The following is a 17,828-nucleotide window of genomic DNA, read 5'->3' as shown; positions in this document are numbered from 1 at the left end:
CCGTGGCACCCATGGGTGCGTTGAATGACGGTCAGGGGTGCTGTGGGCAACACTGGCCTCTGTCCCTCTTTCCTTCCCTCCCTCCTCTGATGCCCTCTCACGTCTCTGCCTCCCAAAGGCTTGCACAGCAGTTTGTTGCAGCAGCCCTGGCTGCAAACTCCCCGGACAAATAGTGCCTCTAGGGCTGGCCAAGGGCCGATTCCTAGGCCCTTGTGGGGCAATGGGAGGAGACACCTCTCTTTGGGGCAGGGGGGCAGCTCAGAGACCAGGGGCAGCAGCAGCAGCTGCCCAGAGGACTCCCAAGGAGAGGGGAGAGGAGGCTGAGGGAACACTCCACAAGGGAGGGTGTTTGAAAAAGACTGAGAGGCTGCCGGCTCTGCAGGCAAAGGGTGACACATCTGGGCTCCCGAGCCCCACAGGGGTGCTGCAGAAAGAATGGAGTTGGTCAAGGCAGCCGTGGACTCAGAAAGGTTGAAAACCTCTGCTCTAGGTAGTACACCGATTGCTGCTCTGAAAGCCATGTGGAATTGCAGGCTATTACCAGCGCCTGTTGGCTCATGCGGTGTTGCTAGTGAATGCCTGTCCTGTCCTTATCTACAAAAAAGCTTCTCCCGCAGCAAGAATTATGTACACACACATACACACACCCCACAGCATAACAGCAGTACCTCGGTTCCATAACTTGAATATGCAAGTATTGACTGGTTTGGGCAAAGTGTACATTGGGGTTATACTTGACTCCTGCCCTATACACACCCACACACCCACACTCCAATACAGGTGATCAGTGCTTTTTAAAAATAAATAAATAAAAAGTGGAGGGAAGGTGCTGGTGCTCACTATGAAGTTGTTACAGTAAATGCCCCACACTTTTAACATTTGGGGCGGTACTCCGTACCCTTGAGTACCCCTAGGGGGGAGCACTGCCTGAGGTGATTTTTTAACCTAACTTGCGCCACTTCGTGCCCTGTGTATTCCCTAGCAGTTGGACATATTTTTACATGGAAAGAAACCACACACAGTAAGAGATGTTTTTAACATCAATAAATCAGAGGGTCAGCTGTTCTGTAATGTTTCAAGCCCTGTCACATTGCGACTTTATTTTATTGTTAACAGAGGAGTTTTACTGAAATGCCATTTTTGTTGGTTAGACCTTCCCAATTAAAATGTAAAGGAGGCTGGGAATATAATGCTACACGTTGAAATATTTGGTGCCTAACCATGACCCAAACTCTGAATTTGAATATCAAAAGGTATTCATTATAAATAAATATAAATAGTGTTTGTGGGAGGGGGCATTGTTGTTGTTTTTTGTTTTGTTTTTTGTTTCATTTATTTGTGCTTTTATCCTGTATTTTTTATCTTGTCAACTGTCCTGAGATTTTCAGATGAAGGGCGGCGTATAAATTTAATAAATAATAAATAAATAATAAATATTTCATGCTAGCCTTACTTTGAGTAGTTAGGTTGATATTAATAAATGTGACCAGCTTAAGTTCAGTAATTTTAGTGGGTTTACTTTGCATAGGAAAAGGAGAACTACAGCCAAAAATATATATTTGTGCTGTTATGGCCTCTAAGGTGTGAACGCATTAAGGTTTTTGTTTCTGTTCATGCCTGCAATATGTTTTGAGTTAAAGGGAAAATATGCATTGGGGGTTATTACCATAGCTGTCAACTTTTCCCTTTTTTAAACGGTAATTCCCTTATTCCGAAAAGGATTCCTCGCAAGAAAAGGGAAAAGTTGACAGCTATGGTTATTACAGATTTCACACACTACTCCTATATTATTAACAGTAGTCCAGTTTAATAAGTTTTACATGAAATGGAGTCAAATCAAATGTCATATGTTATCTGAATCCATTTCATGTAAAAAATAAAAATGCTACATGTAAGAGATACATCTAACTGTGCTTTTAAATCCCCCAATACCTTGTAGTTCACATTATTAGCTAATTTTATCAAGGAGCATATTTAAAGCACATGCACACACGTAATAATCATAGGGAAAAATGCAAGATAAAATGTTTCAGTAGAATAATCAGTTTACAAAAACCATCAACTAACTCCTGAATTATTGCTTATCAGACTGATAATCCAATAACAATATATAATCAATGGTTTAATAGAGAGGGGAAAGAAGAGATGTGATTAAGTCCACTGAGAATAAAAATAATTGTAAAAATAAAAATGGCCGTAGCTTAATAATATTCTATCTGCACGCACACACACCCCGGCAAGAAAAAGACGGGTTAAAAAAGCACTTTCTGCAAGTACAGGAAAAGGTAATAAAACAATTATAGAGGCTTTTTTAAAGGAGGAGGAGGAGAAATTAAAACTTTAAACAATTTTACAAGTGAATAGAGCAAAATAGAATCAAAAGGGAAAGGGGTATGAATTGAGCAGGTTTTGGGGGGGGGGGGTTACATGTTTATTACAGCCTCAGGTTTGTGCTCTGCTTTGACAAAAACAATTTTGCAGTAGCGATATTTTTCTCACACTCAGCCAGATCACCTACTGGGTCCCATTTTGATCATTTGAGCATGGTGTGGGTGGGTAGGGGAGAGAGAGAGAGAGAGAGAGAGAGAGAGAGAGAGAGAGAGAGAGATGGGGGCTAAGCCGTTAGTGCCATTAAGAGAATGTTTGGGGCACTGGGATGCCCTTCTTCAAATAAATCAGTACAATAAAAGCCAATCACTAGGCAGAAGGAGAAAGCCAGCCCTCAGTGTCAGATTTGGGGGTATGGTTAAAGGAGTTAATTATTAAATTGACATCTAATAATATAAATTGCATTACATTTCTACCTCTACAGTAGGTACTGTTTGAGTATTTTGCCTGAAGAAACAACAGTGTCTTACATTACCTCCAATTTTAAGAAGGTTATCATATGTATCTTCCTTTTTGGTTGTATTATTATTATTATTATTATTATTATTATTATTATTATTATTCCATGTATTGCCCAGTCTTCTCCAGCAGGTCCCAGGGTGGGTTACAAGGATTTGAAATTCAGAATTAAAAAACAGGTCAAGCAAAAGTCTAACACCCACCTTGGTGAGATGTCACACACACACACCCATTCCCCCAAGATCTATTTTGTTGGGAAAAAACCAGAAGGTGGCAACTTTACTATTCTCAGCGTTCACCACAGTGTCACTTAATCAGTGGAAATGCTGTCAGCAATTTCCGTTTCTGAGCAAAACTGAAAACAAACACTACACAAAAAGTCCAAATGAACTGTTCTCTGTTGTGCTTTCTGTCAAATGGGCCAAAAGTTCAGCTTGCTTTGCCAGCGCCATATGGACCCCCAGCAAGCTGACTAGAGATGTTGGAAGCAAACCAATTTAGGATGCAGCTCAAACACTGGGAATCTCATCACCAGGAGTACACCACAGATATATTCTATCTCTGATCATGAGCGAGCAACGCAGCAAGGCTAGCTGCTGTCAGTCTGATCTGGCAAGCAGTCAGTCTCTAAGAGAAACTACCTTAATCAATCATAAGCTTTGTAATCTCCTAATTCAGTCCTGTCACTGTAAACACGACTTTGGCCCCTTGCAACTACTTTTGATATTTTCGAGGCTGGCCTTCTTGCTTCCAAAGGGCTCTTGAATGCTCTTGATTATAGCTGTCAAGCGTCCCTTATTTGGCGGGACAGTCCCTTATCCCAGCGCCATGTCCCTCTGCTGTCCCTTATTGATGATGTCCCTTAAATAAGCTACTGAAGGTAATGGGGCCCTTTCTATGTCCAGCTGTGCTTTGTCAACAACAAATTGTTGCTGTTTTTTGTGTTGAATATATGCTATATGGTAATTTATGGACCTAATAGGTATCTAAAGCCATTTGCACGCAACAAAATATTTATTTTATCAAAGTAATTGTTGATCCCTTATTTTGGCTGCTGATCCCTTATTTTCAAGGCTGCTGGTCCCTTATTTTCAAATCTGTAAGTTGACAGCTATGCTCTTGATGGATATTATTTTGGATAAGCAAGGATGCTATTTTTTTTGGAAGTTGTACGCAGACATCAATGACATCCAGGCACATGACGAAACAAAAAGCCACAGAACTAGATTTACAGAGAAACTATATGTGGAGAGATGTATGGAAGTGAGAGCTGAGAGCTGGACCATACAGAAAGCTGATCGCCGAAGAATTGATGCTTTTGAATTATGGTGCTGGAGGAGACTCTTGAGAGTCCCGTGGACTGCAAGAAGATCAAACCTATCCATTCTTAAGGAAATCAGCCCTGAGTGCTCACTGGAAGGACAGATTGTGAAGCTGAGTCTCCAATACTTTGGCCACCTCATGAGAAGAGAAGACTCCCTGGAAAAGACCCTGATGTTGGGAAAGATGGAGGGCACAAGGAGAAGGGGACGACAGAGGACAAGATGGTTGGATAGTGTCTTCGAAGCTACAAACATGAGTCTGACCAAACTGCGGGAGGCAGTGGAAGACAGGAGTGCCTGGCGTGCTCTGGTCCATGGGGTCACGAAGAGTCGGACACGACTAAACGACTAAACAACAACAACATATGTGGAGAATCAATGCATTGTGTGCAATCCAATCAGATGGGTGGAGTACTGTTGTTGCTGCTGCTGCTGCTGCTGCTGCTGCTGCTGCTGCTGCTGTTAGCACACCCATTTTCTCTCAGTTGTATGCCTTCAGTTCATTTATCTTTACTTCCAGGATTACCTCATCCCATATATGCCCACTTAACTGCTTTGATCTACAGAACTGACACTGTTACAGGTAACACATAATAGTTGTTAATTCACTCGTAAGAAAGTGATCTTTTAGTGTGGCAGCTCCTAAACTTCGGCATCTTCACTGTTCTTTTTCCGGCACTTGCTAAAAACGTTTTAGGCAAGCTAGACATGTAGAAGTTGACATGTGTTTTAGTAAGTTCTTTGCTGAACTATTTATTTTATTTTGGGGGTTGCTGTTTTTTTTAATACTTGATTTTAACTTTGCCCTTTATTGACAATGTTAGTGTTTTGCACTGCTTGGAGGTAAGATCCACAATCAAGCAGTGTTTTGTTAAATAAAGACATGCAATGCCACCAAACTCTCAGGGTTATTGTGAGGATAAAATTGGAGTTGTGGGGGCAAGCATGTATGGCACCTGGAGGTCCTGGAAGGGTAGGCAGGCTAAAAATGTAAGTATAGATTTCTAAATTGTATTTTAGTGGGAGACCGGAAGAAAGGGCTGAGTCTTCATGGCAGATGAAGGTGATGGACTATATGGGATTGGCAGAAATGACTGGCAGAATCCAAGACCAGGGAGAAGAGTCGGTGGAAGAGGATTGGAAGAAATTTAAAGACTATCTACAGAAATATTGTAAAATTAATGAATGTTAGAATGATGTTGGATAGAAATTAAGTGGTTTCCAGCTGTAATGCTTTAAGAATATGGAAAAAGGGTTATTAGTAACAAAGTTAATAAGAATATGCAAAAATGAATTGATAATGGATGAAAATACTGAGTTATAAAATGTTAAGTTATAGAGATAAGATAAATGAAAGAGGGTAAGGATTTGCTGATTTGATTATTTAAATGGGAATACAAGAAGGGGAGGTGTGAGGAAGTCAAAGAAACAAGCAAATGAGTTTTAAGTTATGAAAAATGGAATTGTTTTTAATTTTTCTTATTTTTTGTGTGTTTATTCTTATTTTTTTGTTTTTTTTATTATGTGTTTTTGTATATTTGTTTTTGTAAAACCTTAATAAATATTTCTTTTAAAAAAAAGAAAGAAAGGGCTGAGTCTTCATTTTCCTCCTGTGGATCCCTGGAAGGATCTATTCCTTCGCGCCATGAAAGCAAACAGTATCACGGTGGATTACTCATCCTTCCTTCTGAATAGCCATAAAATATTTTCATAGCCTAGCAAGTAATATTTAAAAGTCTGGAAGGATAAAATGAGGTGACTATAATGCCATCATTATCGCTACACTATTCAGCTGTTCCTACCATCAGATTAATACAATCATCATTGTCAATAGGAATGTATATATAGATACATAAAGCATACACAAGAATGTGTGTCTACATCTGTATATTACCCATCACAATCCCAGGCAAGATTACTGGGAAATAAACTCCACTGTGTTCAATGGGGCTGAACCCCTAATAATAATAATAATAATAATAATAATAATAATAAAAAATTTATGTGCTGCCCGGCCACTCTGGGCGGCTTCCAACCACTTAAAACATCAAGCACAGTAAAACATCAAACATTAAAATGGCAAAGTGTGCAGAGGAGTCTAGTCTGAAATCATGCTGTTGTTCATTTATGTCAAAAGCTTAGACAGGTTCCTTTTGGTTGTGATTGCTTGAAGTGCCGCAGAAATGTTGCAAACCAGAGTCCCTTGTTGTAGCCTGTGAAACAGGTGGTGATTTTTTGGGGGTAGGAGATGCCTAAGCAGGCAGACAGGCAAGATTCAGAAATCCTATCACCCATTTCCTTTGCTATTTTATAGGGCAACCTTCTCCTCGGAGGAACGAATCACTTTCTTTGCAGTTCCTTGAACTCACGACCTGATCAAATTGCAAACAACTACTTTGCAAACAAGAGGGTCGAGAAGGGGCGCGGGCGTGTTTGAAATATATATATTTCCCTGTCTTTCTTTTATGCCTTTTTAATAATCATATTCCCAGATATAAAGCATAAGACATAGCCTATTTTATCAATACATGTCAAGCATCCTTGTCTTTCCTACTGCACAACTACAGTCATTTTAGGGAGAATTGTTTAGTAAGGATTTTGGAGGAAGCCTTCTGAGATATATTAAAAACAGCAGCAGCAGCACAATTTTTCTGCTTTCTTTTCAGCCAGAGAGTTCTCCCTGCTCCCATTCTCCACTTTTATGCTGCTAGTATAGACCTAGGAGTGATCTCTTTCTAGCTTTAAAGCCAACGCCTTCAAAACTATGGTTATTTTTATTTATTTTTTGTTTTTTTAAAAATCCGCTTTTCTATGACTCCTTCGTTCCTAAAAGGAAAAGGAAAAAACGCCAGCAAATTGTTCTAAATTGCTCGGGCTGTGTTTCTGAACGCGATCAGGGCGACTGACGCCAAGTGAGGAGTTCAGCTTCCTCTCAGGGCCGACCACATCAAAGGGAAAGGAAAAGCCAGCCAGAGGCTGCGCTGCTCTCGAGGAGAGGCCGTGCGCTCGGATCGAGTCCAGGGCAGGGAGAGGAAGGAAGGGGCTCTTTTGAGAGAGAGAGAGAGAGAGAGAGAGAGAGAGAGAGAGAGAGAGAAAGAAAGAGGAAGAAAGGAAGGAAGGGAGAGAGAGAGAGAGAGAGAGAGAGAGAGAGAGAGAGGAAGGAAGGGAGGAAGGGAGAAAGAAAGAAAGAAAGAAAGAAAGAAAGAAAGAAAGAAAGAAAGAAAGAAAGAAAGAAAGAAAGAAAGAGGAAGGAAGAAAGAAAGAAGGAAGGAAGGAAGGAAGGAAGGAAGGAAGGAAGGAAGGAAGGAAGGAAGGAAGGAAGGAAGAGAGAGTCTACTAATAAGATGGAGACCCCCCCAATGCACATCGCACATCGTCCTCTGTACAGAGTAATGCAGTTGGGGAATTTTTCATTATGGACTTCATCTGGTCTTAACGGGGATCCACTAGCAGGGATGGTATAACTTCGTTTTCTTGCCGCTCAGAGATTATTTTTTAAAAAAAATATCAAGCTTTTGATGAAGATGATGTAAGGCTGCGTTTGGGGGCTCATTTCCCTGAGTGCGGCTCTGCACTTTTGCCCCGGGGGCCCGATCCTGAGCTCTGTCCCGATCCTTCATGCAGCTGCTCGGGCACAACTGCGCTTAATCTCTCCGCCCTCGAACTGGAGCGCAGAATTCGTTGCTAGGGATCCTTTACTGGTCAGCCCCGCTTCCCTCGGGCAAAATGAGCTCCCTACCGAGTCCGGGGCGGGTGGGGTGTGTTCTCCCCCACCCCCTCGACTAATCCAGATCGACTTCGCGCTCGTCCTGTGGCTCCCACCCCCACCTTGCCCTTTGCAAATATATTGAAAGAGAAATTACTCAGGTATAGTTTGGCTCTTTCAAAAATCCGATGGGGAAATCCAGAGATTCTCACACCTTTGAAGCCTGAATCGCTGAATTTAAGAAACGAAGCGTTTTCTTTCTTTTCTTCTTCATTTTTAAGGGGACAATTTGGGTCAGCAAGAAGCGGACTGTTCTGAGATTCCTCCTGCCTTATTATAAAGAGGTAAACACGCGCGACTGAAATTGCGTTTCATTATGAACCGTGCGCGCAAATCATCGCACGTCTGCAGGCAAAAGAGGGTTTCTCTTTCCCCCATCCTCACGGCAATGGTCGGAGATGCGGGATAGGGTGGGGGTGGGGATTAAAACTTGAGAGCCAGGGGAGAAATTTAAGGAGGGAAGATGGGAACGTACATGCAAGTGGGCAGCTGAGATCTTTTATACACATCCTTGGAAGTAAACCCTGCTGAACGCAACGAGATGGCCAGGACTGGGCTGTAAAGCGAGGGCCACAAAACGTTCGGATCCTGTCCCAAAGCAGCCTAGAAACGCGTCCACCACCCAGCCCTTCCGACGACAGCTCCTACCTGGGGAAGCCGAGGGAGAAGGCGGCCTCCACAAATCCTCCAGCTCGGCGGCTCGGTCGCAGAGGCTGCCCTCGCAGCTGGGAGCCGACTCCGAGGTGCCGTCCGCCCCGTCGGGCAGCTGAGATTCCGGGGAGAAGCGGCCCTGCGAGGGCTCAGGCTCCGGGAGGCCCAAAGGCATCTGCCCCGGAACTTTAGTGTCTGCCAAGGAAGGATGGGGGAGGAAGGAGAAAGATCTCGTGAGAAGCCTGCTTTCCCGTGTACGCCCCGTCGCACAATCCCCATTTGCAGGTGCCCGAGGAGAACGCCAGCCAACAAACGCGCTACCTTCAAATCCACTTTTCCCCTGTTGGATCAAAAGCGCAGCTACTCCGTGATAACTATAGATAGATATTTTTATCACGCAGTAGCTGCCCTTTTATCCGCTTGTTCTACCTGTGAAAAAGTGGATTTGGGAGACAGGGTAGTGAAAAAGCGGATATTATTAAAACTCTTCCTGAAGGCAATAAGATAAAAAGACACTAATCTAAACAAAAAAACACTTTAAAATAAGATTAAGACTTTTTTCATAATGCAGTAAGATAAAACAAACTAAATAAAAGCACGTGGTAACTACAGATACATGCCTGCGTATCAGGCGTCAAATGGAAAATCATCTCCATTTGCCTATAACCACCACCTCCGGCGACTTGGGTGTTCCGTCGAAAGTAAACCCTGACCCTCCCCTGCGCTCTAGGCGCCTCGGGTCCGGTCCGGAGGCACCCGAGGAATCCGGGCCAAAGAAACCGCTTTGGCTCTCACCTGCGCAGATCTGTGCCAGGACGCTCTCCAGGCTGAGGCTGTACTCCCCGTCGGGGGCTCGGGGCTGGTGGTAGCTGTGCGCCTTCTTGCTCTTCACCAGAAAGGACCTGGGCATGGTGCCTCGCGGGGTGGACGGTGCTCAGCCCTCCGTCTCCTCCTCCTCACGCCTCTCGGGCCACCAGTCCCCGCGGCGCGGGCTGCCTCGGCGCGTCCCGTCGAGCGGCGGCTCTCTCCAAGTCGTCCCCAGTCCTGCGGGAAGTGCTCTGCGAAGAGGTCGGGCGAGCCATTGGTTACCAGGGAATATGCTGGAGGGGGCGGGAGAGGGAGGGAGGGGGAGGGGGGAGGGAGGAGCGTGGCTGACGGGCTGGATGCCTAGGACGGAAAGAGGACGCCACTACCCTCCGCCAGGTGGCATTCGCGCAGGTGGTCAGGCAGCCGGCTCACCTGTCAGCCGCAGTAGCTCTGCTTTTTTCGAGGTGACGCACGGGCTTCTCCCCGCTCCCATTTCATCCTCACACAAACAAACCCTTCGGGAGAGGCGAGGCTGAGAGAAAAGCGGGGGGGGGGCACCCCGTGGGCTTCCTGGCCGAATTCGAACCCCGCTCCCCGGTTCCAGATGCGGCACTCCAACCACTAAGCGTTCTCTCCTACAGGTTGCGACTTGTTCCAGAAATCGACCGCGCGAGACAAAGGAAGTATGCTTTCTCCCTTCTGTTCTCCTCTCCCTCAATATTCATTCATTCATTCATTCATTCATTCATTCATTTATTCTCTGGCCTGCCTGGCCCCCAAAGGTTACTTCACGTGTTAATGTGGGGAGGAGTGGGGCGTTATTGTGGGAGAGGGCCAAATTCTCCTCTCAAGGTTCAAGCGCGCAAAAAGCCCAAGAGGCGGTGGCTGACGCAGATCTTCAAAGAAACAACCGCAAGGTTTGGATCCCCACCACTTATCTAAACTCTGCAGTACCCGATTCTCTGTCTCTGTCTCTTTGGTGGCGCAAATAGCTCGGGAGCGCTGCCGTACAGAATCAAGGGGTGCCTGTCACGTCGGTGCGAGCAATCCCGTGCTCGAATTCTCCCGTGTTTCAAATTCAGTCAGCGCCCCAGCATTGGTTGTGGTTCGCGCGCGGCAAAAGCAATCTCTCTAGCAACGTGGCCGAGAAAAAGGGCTTAAACATCGCTATCCCTCTCTTACGATTAATCAAACAGATTTCCCTCTCCTCCTTTCCTTTTCCTTTCTCTCTCTCTCCTGCAACCAAGGCTCAGTCATCCTCAGAGCCCGGACATTAATGGGCTAACTTTGTTCCGCTCATTTCAAGAGGTAGATCTTCGTGGGCGAGCCCCCCCCCCCGATTTTGGCCGAGAAAACAGGCAGGGGGAATCGCGCGCGCCAGTACCTGCCCGCGATCCTATTAGTCAAGCCCGCTCCGAAGCAAGCCTCGTTGTTCGTAATGCAATTTGCTCCCCGTGAGCCGCATAGAATCACAAAATTGTAGAGCTGGAAGGCACCCTGAGGGTCGTCTAGTCCAACCCTCTACAATGCAGGATTTCCCTCCCGACGTGGAACTCGAACCCACGACCCTGATATTAAGTGTCTCGTGCTCTACGCGTCTAGTTTAGCCTCTCTCTCCTAAAACCAGCGGGCTGACACCGAATTCCCCCAAGAGGTCTCTGGTGAGACAATCAGCTGGCCAAAGAGGCAGTGAACACCTCTGCGCAAGAGCTTCCAAAGAGCTGATCGATATTTCTGGGGAGATCCAGAATTGGGGGGGGCGGTGTTGGCGGGGGGCGGGGCTCAATCCTTCCTATGAGGGGAGTAAAAGTCGGGCAAGCACCATGCGGGACAAAATGGGGAATATCTCCTCCGCATCTTTTAAGTTGTTGAGGAGTGTCGAGCTCCAAAGTTTGCGCCCTGGCTTTTAAACGCTGACCAAGCTGGTCTGGATCCAAAGCAATGGTCTCGTGGCCTTGATCCTCAGAGAGGTGAGCTCAGAAAAGCAACCGAAGAGTCAAAATCCACCCCATGATACCTTAAAGACATCGCATTTATTGCGTGTCGTGAACTTTCCTGGGATGCAGCCCACGCAGGAGGGTGACAACCCTAACAAACTAGACAGAGGGGAGGAGGACGAATATTATATATTAGGAACAGTAGAAAAGGGATGGATCGCCTGTCAATGAGTATTGTGATTGATCTGTTGAAAAACAACAACACCCGGAACACAGTCGCGAATATTCCCCTGCCAACCGGATCTGCTACAAATCGCATATTATAAACTGCAGTTGGATTATATTGCTAAATGTACTAGAATAATTTTATTTATTGCACTCCGATCCTAAAGCGGGTACAGTTAACCTCCCCCTGGGATTTGCTTTCAAAAAGTGAAATTCAATGTAGCGTTGAACAGCTGTTGTATCGTACACCTTAGTTCTAATTCAGAGCAGAGTGAAGGGGCGGAGGGAATCTGACGTTTAAAATGGATTTTGATTTTTGATTTTACAAAGGCAATGTCTACAAACAACATTTTATTGTGCCATAAATCTGTCTCCTCCCACACTTGCGGCTGTTCAGATTTCACCCAATAATTATTGTGCTTCAACTATTTTATTGTAAACCGCCCCGATAACTGTATTGAAAAGTGGCGTATGAATCCTAATAGCAAATATGCAGACTTCATGGGCAAGATCCAGGCACAAGCAAGTAAACATTTTTAACATGCCATTTAGTCTAATGAAAGACACCTTGAATTCTCTTTTTAAAATCACTGTAAACTTTGGCTAGATCGTCTGACCGCCTTGTTCCTCTCTGGAGGCAAAGTTATGCGAGCCAGTTGATTCCCATCATTAAAGCTGTGTTTCCAATGGTGACGTGTCCTTTCTTTAGCTGATTCTGCAGATTATTTTTGAATTGGGATTTCGTGTCGCTACTGAAGCCCCCAAATGAGCCACCCAGTTCGATCCTAACGCGCGTTAACTCGGAAGTAAGACTCTCTGTTCCGTGGAGTTTTTTGCTCCCGAGTTTGCATTTGAGAATGCAGAGTCAATCGTTCACGGGGGTGGGCTTTTTCTCCCCTTGCCAACTTCTACTGGTGGAAAAATATCCTTCTCTTTTGGCTGAAAATGAATGCGTAACCACCACCGCTCCCTCAACCAAAAATAAACGTGGGCTGCATGATTTATTTATTTATGTTCCTCAGATAAGAAATAGTGATTGAAAGGGTAATAACTCATTGCTTCACCCAGTTTGCCTGCGGGTGAAAGGCAAAATAGGTTGGCTGAAGGCTGCGGAGGAGTGACTTAAATTAGGATTTAGGGACCTTGGGGGAACATGAACCGTTAGAGGAACCTCGAGAAACGATCAAACTTCTTATCATTTTTGGGAGGTCGCGGGAATTGTAGAACAGTCGCGCTTTTAGTATCCTGCAGGAACTGGCAGATTCGCGTCATGTACTTTATGGAAACCAACCAGCATTTGGGTTACGTAGACCGGATGCCCGGGCAAAGTTTTCATTCCATGGGCACCCAAATCAGGATTGAATCTGAAGCTAGGACGGGGGAGAGGCGGGGGAAGGAAGCGTCAACTATTGAGAGCCCCCCCCCAAAGTCAGCCTCAAATTCATCGAAACGTCACGCAGTATTTATTATCTCCGTGTCCTGTCCTGTTGAATAGGAGGGGTTTAAAAGGAATTGGTGGAGTTGAAAAGTTAGTTTAGTTTGAAAATAGCGGCAAAAATCTGGTTCCGCCCCCACGTCCCCGCAATTCGCCACTGCCCTGCTCCTGACCATTTTCTGTCTAGTTTCGTTTCGATCTATTTAGCAAATAAGTGAACATGTGTTGAGCCCGGACAGTGTCTATCCAGATGCAACCGCTTTGTCTTTATGGGGTTTGTGGCAGGTGGAATGAAACTGCAAGGGGCTGCACTATGGGATCCCTTCCAATTGAACTTTTCTATGAAACCCATAGACTAGACTTGGCCAGAGTCGCTGGATTCAAAGTGCCGAGCTCTCAGGGGTTCAGAAAAGCTGAATAAACTACAAGCGTCAGAAGGATAGTGCAAACTTAGGCGCGTTTACCTGAGAACGAGTCTCATAAGTAAAACATGGCTGCACATTTCGATTATTATTATTTTTACGCATTTGCATTGAGTGCATCCGGGCACGAACCGCGGGACTTCCCCTCTGCGCAAATCCCGCTGCAGGAGCTGGGTGATGCGCTTGCGGGATGCGCCCTTCCGCCGGTTTCTAAGACAGGGCTTCTCCTTCCCAGGAAAAATAATGATACGAAGAAAAGCAGCCCTGACTGATTAGGCTACTGCAAGATCCTGGATCTTGTGATCTGAATGCCTGAAGCAGGACAAACGCTGTCCACTATTATATATGTGCAGAGTCCCGAACAGGCTTTTGCAAATAATAAAAAATGGAGGATAACCTTTTACCCACACGAACTATTTTTTATTATATAAAAAAGTCCAGGCGGCCCATTCCGCTTGGGAAAGTCTGGCCTCCGGCACAGATCTAACTGGGAACTGCGCGAGTGTTGCCGAAGACACCAGTTATACTAGATTGCACTCCCCCCAAAAGTGCAGCATTTGCAAACCACCGCCAGATTACAGGTAACCTGCTCTGCGCGGCTCCCGTTCCTGCTGAAACTTTTAAACATGATTTTAGTTTTTCAGCTCGGCTGGTCGTGATGGAAACACCAACGTTTACGCGCATATATATGTAATATGTGCGTGTGCCGTGCGGCTGCAAGCTCGCGCTTTTGCAAGCTGGCCGCATCCTGTCGCTTTCAAAAGGGAGGCATCAAAGGCAGCTGGGAGGCTGGATCCACGGGCTTTGTTGTTGTTGTTTCTGCTGCCGTTTTACTGCTGGTGGGAGAATTTCCATGTCGCTCCACCTGCCTCTCCATTCATCCTTGAGAAGGAGACGCAGAAGCGGAAAGTGCAGGACCGAAAATCAAAGCGCCTTGATAGATTGGTTGACTTATCTGCGCCAGCCTCCTCCTCCCTCGCCCCTGCCCTCTATTGATTCGCTGGAAGAAAAGCAGGAGCCGCGCCAGATTAGATATTTCCGAGAGAGAGAGCGCAATGGTTTAGGTAGGAAAATGGAAAGGGCAGGAGTAGCAGCTTGGCCCCACGACTGTGGGTGCCCGGGGCCGTGGGTGCCATGCAGCGTGCATGGCCCTGGCGCCGAAATCTGTGGGTGCCTGGCCCCTCCATGGGGAATTTTGTGGGTGCTCGGGCACCCAGGGCCCGGCACCTATGGGGGAGGGGGTCTCGCGTGCGCCTTGGATTCCATTGTCTTTGAAGAGCAATTTCCAGCATAGCGCAGGGCTGGGGAGCTAACCCAATCCGTTGACAAAGCGTTCCACATCTTTTTTCGGCTGTTCAGAGTGCGCTCGGGCCACCTAACCTTCCTTTTTGAACCACCGGTTCAACGGGAAGGCACGCGTGACGCTACAAGGGCGAACGCGAATGTGCCATACACGTGTGAACATGCCCCGTGCCTTTTATATATACAGTGGTACCTCGGGTTACATACGCTTCAGGTTGTATACGCTTCAGGTTACAGACTCCGCTAACCCAGAAATAGTACCTCGGGTTAAGAACTTTGCTTCAGGATGAGAACAGAAATCGTGCAGCGGCGGCGCAGCAGGCCCCATTAGCTAAAGTGGTGCTTCAGGTTAAGAACAGTTTCAGGTTAAGAACAGACCTCCGGGTCGAATTAAGTACTTAACCCGAGGTACCACTGTATATAGGCTAGAGAAGCTTCGGGTGTGAAGCTGCCCTTTTATAAGCAGTGTATTTAAATGTCTGGGCAGCAACAGTCCATGGGAATGATTAACACGAAACCTCATTCCCCAGGTTGTTGTCACTGAACCACCTTCGGCGCTGAGTAATTTGGATCTGTGGTGAACCCCACTCACCTTTCCCCCCTGCTGATAGGGAAGCCCCCGCCCCGCATCCTCACCCCCCACCCTGCGGCTGGATTTCGGTTTCAAACAAAACAACTCCTTCTTGGCTCCCTCGTCCAATTTCGCCATTGCACAAACCATCGTTTAAATGGAAGGAGCTCCCAGGAACAAAGTTGGGAAGGTTTGATAGGAGAAGCCTGGGTGCGGGAAATATGGCTTGCCCTCTCCGCAGTTGTAAACTCTCTCTCTCTCTCTGTTGGCAACCGGCTAACAGGAGTAAAGGACCCTCCTTTCTACAGCTTCACCGCTCTAAATCGCCACTCTCCAAAACTAAAACAACCCACCACCGTTCCTCCCTATTTTTCTTAAATATACACAGGCTTCACAGTCCCCTTACACAGTGACCTGGGACTTTCTTCGGAGTAAGACAAGCCTAGGGCTGCTTGCGAAAGAAAAGACCCTGGAAGATGCGCATCTGGCGGTGGCACGCGTTTGCCTGTAACGTGTGGTCAGTGGGAGGTGTATGTATGATGGGTCGGATGGCACGTGGCCCAAACACAGCTCCCTCCACCTTGCAAGAGGGTTTTAGAATCCAGGAAGGCAATTCCTTTCATGGGGAGCCTGATCCGGAGTAAGGTGGGATTTGAAGTCTGGGTGCTAGATCGGGGGGGGGGGCGTGTGTGGACTAGAATGGCCCTCGTGGTCCCTTCCAGACCCTGCCCCACCCCTACCAAACAAACCCAGAAAGACAAAGAAACCAGTGGAGAGAGCGGCAGTAGTGGCGAAGCGCCCAGGAGTCTCTCTCTCTCTCTGCTCTGCACCCATCCACTAATTTACCTTCTTTCTTCGATGAGAAGGGCCAGGCCTGAAGCTTGCCCTGGAAAAAAACACTCCTTCTGAGCAGCCTATCATACCCCAGAGCTGATTGTGATCGTACAAGAACAGGAGGGTGGAGAGGCGGAGTGGGGAATAGGAGCCACACACTCTGCACTTGCTCAGGAACTAACAGCCACCAAGTTCCTAGGCTGCAAGCAGAAGAGGCGCCGAGGCTGAGTTTACGAGCCCTTTTTTGGGGGGTGGGGGTGATGATGCCTCCACTTCCGGGAAGAAGCAGAGTCCGTTTTCCCCCGCTCACACGTGCGTAAAGAAGGCAGCGACGCAAACACGAGTGGGTGGCGCGGAGAACCGAGCCGCCCTCAGATGGACGGAAATCTGGGTGCGCGAATCCTTCGTCCGTCCGCCCCCCCCACACTTTCTTTGCGCTCCCGGGTTCAGAAGAAGGCGGAGAAGGTGAGTGAGGAGGAGGAGGAGGAGGAGGAGAAGAAGAAGAAGAAGCGCTTCACTTACCATGGAGAAAGGCGATGGAAGGAGACGGTTGCTGCCTGCCTGTTTCTTGTCCTCGGGGACTTTCAATACACAGCCCCCTCTTCCTCCTCCTTGTCGTCTCTGAAGAATCGGTGTCTTGCGCTGGACCTTTTCTTTCTAAACACCCCTTCTGAGCTCAGCCCCTGAAACCACAAATTCCACTTCCTGAGCGTTAGTGAGCCTGCTGCTGCTGCAATACCACCAAAATCTTGCTTTTCTTCTTCTTCACCTCCTCCTCCTCCTTCTCTCTCTAAAAGGCGACCCAAAACATAAATAAAATGACAATAAAATAAATCAGCTCGGCCAGCTCACTCGTTCCTTTCTGGCCTTTACGGGAGCCCTGCTATATAAGTGTGTCTAGTCAGCCAGGGCTCAGGACCAAAGTGGCCATGATGGGTTCTGCTGTTCATTTGGCTCTCCTATTCTTCTGCCCCTCACGATCTGGCTTCCACTAGCAGGAAGGGCTGCAGATCCAATCCGGGTCGAAAAAATACAGGACACAGTAAAGGTAAAGGGACCCCTGACCATTAGGTCCAGTCGTGGCCGACTTTGGGGTTGTGGCGCTCATCTCGCTTTATTGGCCGAGGGAGCCGGCGTACAGCTTCCGGGTCATGTGGCCAGCATGACTAAGCTGATTCTGGTGAACCAGAGCAGCGCACGGAAATGCCGTTTACCTTCCCGCCAGAGCGGTACCTATTGATCTACTTGCACTTTGATGTGCTTTTCAACTGCTAGGTTGGCAGGAGCTGGGACCGAACAACGGGAGCTCACCCCGTCGCGGGGTTTCGAACCACCGACCTGATCGGCAAGTTCTAGGCTCTGTGGTTTAACGCACAGCGCCACCTGTGTCCTTTAACACAGGAGGCAGTACCCTTCAACATTTAATTTTACCCTGTTTATTTTGGGTGGTAGCTATGTGTTGCTCAGAGTAGACCCATGGACTTTAACGGGCCTAACTTAGTCACATTCATTAATTTCAACTGGTTATGCTCTGGGTAAATCTTAGTTGCATACCACTCTTCGTCTTCATATAATGGCAATGTTTTTGTGTATAGATCAAAGATAACCTAAGATCCTTGTGATAAATGTAAGCCTTGAACTAAATTAGAGCAGACCCTTGAAATTAATGGGCCTACTCTTATCAATGGTTCTACTCTTGAGTACAACTT

The 17,828-nt window shown here is 46.8% G+C and overlaps 1 protein-coding gene across 2 annotated transcripts in view; it reads right to left on the bottom strand.

Annotated features, from left to right (window-relative positions):
* Positions 1 to 17,828, bottom strand: part of GFI1 (growth factor independent 1 transcriptional repressor) — a 40,102-nt gene that overhangs the window by 14,409 nt on the left and 7,865 nt on the right. For both annotated transcript variants that reach the window (XM_083620720.1, XM_083620721.1), the window contains exons 2-4: positions 16,642 to 16,802; positions 9,382 to 9,644; positions 8,584 to 8,781 (exon numbers count right to left, since the gene is read on the bottom strand). In XM_083620720.1, the coding sequence (XP_083476846.1) occupies positions 8,584 to 8,781; positions 9,382 to 9,496 (313 nt within the window). In that variant the 5' untranslated portion in view covers positions 9,497 to 9,644; positions 16,642 to 16,802. The remainder of the gene's footprint in view (positions 1 to 8,583; positions 8,782 to 9,381; positions 9,645 to 16,641; positions 16,803 to 17,828) is intronic.

The sequence above is a fragment of the Podarcis filfolensis genome, assembly GCF_964270895.1.
Source record: "Podarcis filfolensis genome assembly, chromosome: 6".
NCBI classification, from domain to species: Eukaryota; Metazoa; Chordata; class Lepidosauria; order Squamata; family Lacertidae; genus Podarcis; species Podarcis filfolensis.
Note: the sequence above shows the minus strand (reverse complement) of the source record. Positions and strands in the feature narration are given on the sequence as shown.